This window comes from Phaseolus vulgaris, chromosome 4 (assembly GCF_000499845.2).
Source record: "Phaseolus vulgaris cultivar G19833 chromosome 4, P. vulgaris v2.0, whole genome shotgun sequence".
In the NCBI taxonomy this organism is placed as follows: domain Eukaryota; kingdom Viridiplantae; phylum Streptophyta; class Magnoliopsida; order Fabales; family Fabaceae; genus Phaseolus; species Phaseolus vulgaris.
This window is the reverse complement of record NC_023756.2, coordinates 47,240,143-47,247,193: the sequence shown is the minus strand read 5'-3', so window position 1 is coordinate 47,247,193 and position 7,051 is coordinate 47,240,143. Positions and strand designations below refer to the sequence as shown.

General features: G+C 27.7%; 1 protein-coding gene across 1 annotated transcript; it reads left to right on the top strand.

The window, feature by feature from the left end:
* Positions 1 to 2,372: 2,372 nt before the first annotated feature.
* LOC137838113 (probable lactoylglutathione lyase, chloroplastic) lies at positions 2,373 to 6,212 on the top strand. The gene is made up of 9 exons (XM_068647345.1): positions 2,373 to 2,575; positions 2,859 to 3,054; positions 3,156 to 3,280; positions 3,400 to 3,464; positions 3,669 to 3,881; positions 3,964 to 4,011; positions 5,065 to 5,172; positions 5,343 to 5,483; positions 5,745 to 6,212. Exons 1-9 carry the CDS (start codon positions 2,476 to 2,478, stop codon positions 5,793 to 5,795), a joined length of 1,047 nt encoding a protein of 348 aa, XP_068503446.1. The 5' UTR covers positions 2,373 to 2,475; the 3' UTR covers positions 5,796 to 6,212.
* Positions 6,213 to 7,051: the final 839 nt, after the last annotated feature.

Below are 7,051 nucleotides of genomic sequence, written 5' to 3'. Positions count from 1 at the left end.
ATTGTTTTTATTTATTTTTCATTTTTTATAATAAATATATACGCACTGTTTAGTAGGTGGGTCAATCAGATACGTCATTTTTTAATCAATTCAACAAAAAAAAATTATTAAATTAGATGTTGATATATATTGATAATGTTATATTTTTGTAATGACGTTTTAATAAGAAAAATTAAAATAACATTTAGAAAAGTAAAAACCACGTGAAACATGTATGCTTATTATTTATTGGCTATAGAGATGTATTTAGGATAAGGCTTAAGATTTAGGAGAAATATGGAATTATAAATCTTAAATTATAAATAATAATTATTAACTATTGATTTTTAATTAATATTGACGTTTTAAGAAAACAGAAAATTCTGTTCACTCATTATGGAGATTGAGATTTTGCAAGTTGAGTTCATTAACTCATGATTTGAGCGAGAATATTAATAAATTCGATTAGAATTTTTTTCATGAGAAATAATAATATGGAGTGAGAAAGTGATAAATATCTTCATGGGAATTATTTTGATCATTTATTGAGAAGGTCTATACTGAATTTAATTTTGTTCATAAAAAAAATAATCATAATCATCATCATATATATATATATATATATAAAATAAGTAAAAGGAATGGATAATTAAATTATTTTTTCTTTTCAAGTGATAAGGTATATTGATTTAGAAGAAAACAAAAAAAATGTAGTAGATAGATCTTATAATTAATTATGACTAATAGTATGGTATAGAGAGGAGAAGTCACCTACCACTTTATTTATTTATTTTTGTGTTTTGTTGTTTTCATTATTGATAGACCTAAATTATAGTAAAAGTTAGAAAATAGAGTCAATTGCTAAAATTAAATTTATCAGTAAAAGAATAAATAAATTAAAATAAACATTTCAAAAGTATCTCATCCAAGATCAAGTTTTGTATTGTGCTAAATTAAAAAAAAAAAAATTACATCCACCTTCCCATCTTTAAAAATCACCTCATTTTTTTTTTCAAATGCTCCAAATATTCAAACTCTTTCTCAAACACGATTTTTTTTTTCATTAAACTCAAATAAACAACCGATGGAAATGGTGTTTTATGTCATTGTGCTAAACATTAGGTGATAAAAAAAGTTAATTTGTTCACTTTTATGTTGTTATTGTTTTTTAGTAGTGAGAGTTTTTTCTTGTATTGTGTTTGTTGTTTTTACCTTTTTTAAAAGTGTATATATTTTTCAATAATAATAATAATAATATAATACCTTTCATATCCTCACGTTACCAATACAAAATATTATATATTTTTTTAAAATCTTGCATGCTAACATTGGTCCTCTTGATCACCATCTCTTGAAGGATACAAACATTTTCTCTTTTACTTTAAAACTATTACTTTTACATGAATTTCTCTAGTGAAAAGCCAAAGTTAATCTCTTCAAACAATTTTGTCATTTTAATTTTAATTGAAAATCAGATTAATTTCATTTAAAATCATAAAAAATCTTTGTCTGAATTATAAAAATATGAATTTATATAAATACCTACGTATTTGTGTATATAAGTATACATATAATTATCTAAAAATCATTCTAAAATCTTCCAAATAAATATAGAGTGTTTTAAAACATAAAAGTTAAATAAAGAAACATCAATAATCTTATTTGGAATTGTTGTCGGAATCTACAATACATTTATAATTCACGACTAAATTTTTTTTAATTATATTTTCAATGACATTAAGTTAACTTGTTAGAATTCAACAAATTTAAAAGACTTGCATCAAGTATATTTTAATAAAAATTAACATATAATCCTTCATAAACAATATTGATAGCCCTGCCTGAATTTCATATATATTAAGATAGTTTCATGCTCTCATTTTACAAAATTTGAACAAGAACATTTTTTCAATTTTCCACCACATTATATATTGATTTATATAATTTGAATTATTAATAAAGTTATGATATATCTATGAAGCTCGGACACACTTCTTAAATAGTGTATCCGTGTTAAACACATTATCGGACACGGATACTTGTAGAACACGTAGGTAAAATGTTTAATTCAAAAAAATATTTATTAAATTTCTGACAATTTTAACACAATTTTAATATAATTTAAAATAAATACATTAATTCTCTAAAAACTCAAACTTATTATATAATTTTTTATTATAATTCAAACCAATCATAAAAAATATTTTCCTTCTAAAAAAAAATCTAAAACATATTTATACACATAAATTTATCTTCATACTTATATAATATTAATATATATATATATATATAAATATCCGTATTTTATGTTTTATATGTTTCTGTGTTACATATAATATACCACGAGTATGAATTTATGCCTTTAATACAACTTTTATTTCTCTCTAGAATTTGAGGTGTGATGAAACATTTTCCTTATTATAAACAATAAAGCCTTTTTCATTGGCCTAATATTATTTTTTTCCAACATTCACAACTTCACTCTGTTCCTTTGCCATGGCTTCTACAATTCGTCCCTCTCTTTCTTCCTTCATGTTACCCTCCCTCTCTTCTTGCAACCCTTCTCAAAAACTCTCTCTTTTTCATCTTGGTAGCGGTAAGCTAGAATCATATCTCTTTGTGTCTTTCACCCTTTTGCAAATAGTCCCCAAAGATGCCATCTTTTTCATCCCCCATTTGATCAATCCTAGATTTGATACCCAATTTAAAAGGGATTTATTTTTTCCCCATTTTTATTATTAAATCATGCTTGTTTGTATTAATGCTGCATTTGCATGTTCTTGACACATGTTTTTAACCAGGATTGACACTCTTGCATGTTGAGGGTGTGTGTCTGTGATTTTTATCAACTGAGATTGTTGTTGTGTTGTTTTATGCAGGTATTAGACGGTTACATAATTTTGGCTTGAAAGCCTCTAAGTTTTTGAGACATGATGATGACTGCATGACAACGAAGGCATCTATGAACACGTCCTCAGCTGCTGCACAGGAAAATGCACTGGATTGGGTCAAACATGACAAGAGAAGAATGCTTCATGCTGTGTATCGTGTTGGGGACTTAGACAAGACCATAAAGTATGTTCAAGATTAAATAGTTAGAAACTAACAATCTATAGATTCTATATACTACATTAATCATTCTTATTGGAGAAATAAACTTCTTGTTGTGATTTCAGATTTTATAAAGAGTGTCTCGGAATGAAGTTGCTCAGAAAGCGTGACATGCCAGAGCAGAGACATACTAATGCCTTTCTTGGATATGGGCCTGAGGATGCTCACTTTGCTGTTGAACTGACATACAGTAAGAACTGTTGACATTCCTGATAATTGCAGAACTATGTATTTTCTGAAATTTGTTTTACATTCTTCAGAAGTGGAAACCCTTCTGTTAATGTTGGTTTTCCTTTAACAATGTTCCAGATTATGGGATTGACAAGTATGACATTGGAGATGGATTTGGTCATTTTGGTCTTGCTTTTGATGATGTGAGTTTGCCAAACTTGATGCTATGATTTGTAAACATTCTTCACTAATACAAAACAATATTTTGTGAACTATTCCAAATGAATCATTTTATTGTTATTATTGTGGGAATGGAGATGCAGTTGTGGTTATTACTTGGGATTTCCATGTTCTTTCTGTCTAATGTATGATATGAAATTTTCTTGTCTTTATAATTTATTTATTAGATTTCAAGAATAGTGGAACTTGTCAGAGCTAAGGGTGGCAAAATTACCAGAGAGCCTATGCTTGTCAAGGGAAGCAACTCAGTAATTGCATATATTGAAGATCCTGATGGTTATCAATTTGAACTTTTGGAAAGGGCTCCCTCTCCGGAGCCTTTGTACAAAGTAATGCTTCGAGTTGGTGATCTTGACCGTTCCATCAAATTTTATCAGAAGGTAAAGGTCAATGCAATTTTATGTTGGATGTTATTATTTTCTATACAAAACATTTATTCGTTTGTGATTACTTCCTGCTTAGGCTTTTGGCATGGAGCTACTTCGAACACAAGATGATCCAGAATCCCAGGTGCCCTTCATATTCATTCTGTTACAGATATTTGGAATTGAGAATTTTAATGAATCTAGTATATGCTCATCACTTTAAACTAAAACTTTAAAAGATAAACAAGAATTCACTGTTTATATCCGATTGTGGGGACTCTGCTGCCTTTGTTTCTGATACCATTTTATCTGACTGGAAACCTTAAGCTTGAGGGCAAGAGGGACAGGATCCCTTTCTGGTCTATTCTGTAAGGTGCAATGATCTCTTTCTGGGGTTGTACCACGAAAAGTTAAAAGTAACACTGTGATATAACTGTATGAACTATCACATTTTGATGTGTTTTTTTCAAACCTAATTCTAATAAAGTATGCTGTACTTGTTGCCTATTGTTTGATGGTGTGTAAAATTATGTTCAGTTCAGCACTATGCTCAATCAACTTGTTTAGAATGGAAGTGTGTGCCCTACCAAATGACTGTTTTTATATTTTATCATGTGAAATCATTTATCTGAGTGTGCAGCTATCAACTTGATATAAATAAGATTGTTAGGTTATCTTTTCCCCTTTTCTCCTAGGGCTATCAGAGGGTTGTTGAAGAGCTTGTGCCAGAGCATAGAAGTTGTATATAACATCTTTTTTCTTTATGATTCCATAGGTTTCCATCAATGTTTTAAAGAAAAAACAAGAATACCATGATCATTCTTTTTATTATTTCTGTCTCCCGTACAATTCATTTGTGTTTACTGGGTTTGAGATGTCACTGAAACGTCCTTAAAATTAACTAGGTTAGCAAACCGTCTTACAACTGTCTAGAAGACACACACCAGCATTAAGAACCATCATCCATGGACATGCAGCCATATGGTCATTTTTTGGGAAAGATTCTACATCTTTTAACTAAGTGCTCGGATTTATGTTTCTTTTGAAATACATGCATCATCCATTTGGTTCAATCTTGTTTGATTTGTTGGCCTAAAAAATGTTTCCATGACTTTTGATACATGGGCATGTGATTTGCTTTTGCTTCATCCATGATAGTTTATGGTTTTTCTTTTTCTGTTTTTGTTTTCGGTAGTAGAACACAACAGCAATAGTGGGATATGGTCCAGAGGAAAAAAGTGCTGTACTGGAGTTGACTTACAACTATGGAATCACAGAATATGATAAAGGAGATGCTTATGCTCAGGTAAGCCAAAGTTGCTCGTATTTTCATTTTTTATAATATCATTTGAATCTGTTAAGTATTATTCATCATTCCAATTTTGCCTTTTGTTTTCTAATGTAAAGAAATGACTGAGTTTTCATATGACATTGAAATTATTACTACCTTTGTTAACAGTTTCTTTATGTTCACAGATTGCAATTGTTACAGATGATGTGTACAAAACTGCAGAAGCAATTAAACTTGCTGGTGGGAAGATTATTCGGGAACCAGGACCAATACTTGACACAAAGATAAAGATCACAGCATGTGTGGATCCTGATGGTTGGAAAACTGTATGGTTCTGTGCACATTTTTTTTCTTCTCTATTTATTTCACCTTTGATTGCTAGTTATATGTTGGTTTTAGTTTAGTCTCAAGTTTAAAAAGTTTTAACATTGAATTGAATCTTTGAAGTGACCAAAACAGTCTTTTAGTCGCTCATCCTAACTAATACCATTAATATGAGATAGATAATGAACTAACAAAAGTATATTAGTCCATTATTTCTTATAATGAAACATTTGTGACTAATTTTTATCCCCTCTAATGTACAGGTTTTTGTAGATAATATTGACTTTAAGAAGGAGTTGGAGATCAAAATTTGAGGGGAGGAAGTGATATTCTTTGTTGAAGTTGCCACAGTTAGAGAATGTATCATGCAAGTCCATTTGTTGTAGATGATAGAATAAGACTTTGGCAATAACAGCAGTTTCAATGATTTTGGCAATAACAGCACATAGAGTTTCAATGATTTTGGCAATAACAGCACACATAGTTTCAATGATTTTGGCAATAACAGCAGTTTCTCCTCCTCCAATGTCCACATTGCATGTTTCAGAATTGTATCATGTCAAATATCATATTTACTTTGACCTTGCCACATGAAAAAGTGCCTTTTTCCCACAATATTGTATATTGATGAATGCAGTGAAAGATGCATTCAAAGCATAAAACTACTTTACATGTAAGAAACTATTATAGATAACAAGTGTTGATTTTAATAATAATGATCTTAAAAATTATATAAGTGTGTTAAAAATTAGTGATTATTAAAATCTCGCCTAAATATATTATTATAAGTAAAAACTAAACTATTATAAAGGATAAACTTGTTGATTATTATAATAATCATCTTAAAGGTTCATTAGGTCAATATGATACAATAGAGTATAAATAAATATAATACAAGAAGAACATAGTAAGTCTTAGTGATGATGCATACAAAATAACAAATTAAATAATTATAGGATATAATTTAAATTGTGTTTAAATGATACTTTTTTTATTAAAATTACATATACTTCTGTAAAAATTGACTTTTGGTTTATATTTTCTTACAAATTATGAAAATTATAAACAAATATATTGTTTACATCTAATTTTTATATTACAAAAAGATTATAAAAGTTTTTAAATTATAATTAATTTCTATACTACAATTTAAATTTATGTGTCATAGTAGTTATAATTATAAATACATATACGATAGTATATCAAATAAAAAATTATGGTATAATAATATAGATTAATATTAAAACAAAGTTAACTATTTTCTTTATTTATATAGTTACTTTGTTAAAACGTATAAATAAATTACACAAGTTTTTTAAAATTAGCATTATGATTCAAATATTTAAAAAAATATTTTGAATAATAAGAAATTAATTTTTAATATTTTAATTAGCACTGTGATTTAAATTTATTTGTGAATATATTATAACACTCCTTTAATATTAAAACTATTTTTTCATCAAAATAATGTATTTATATGTTTTAATGTAAAGTGCTTGAATAATATTTACTCAATTTAAAATTTTGTTTATTAACATATTTTAATTTTATATCTCAGTTTTGTAAATAT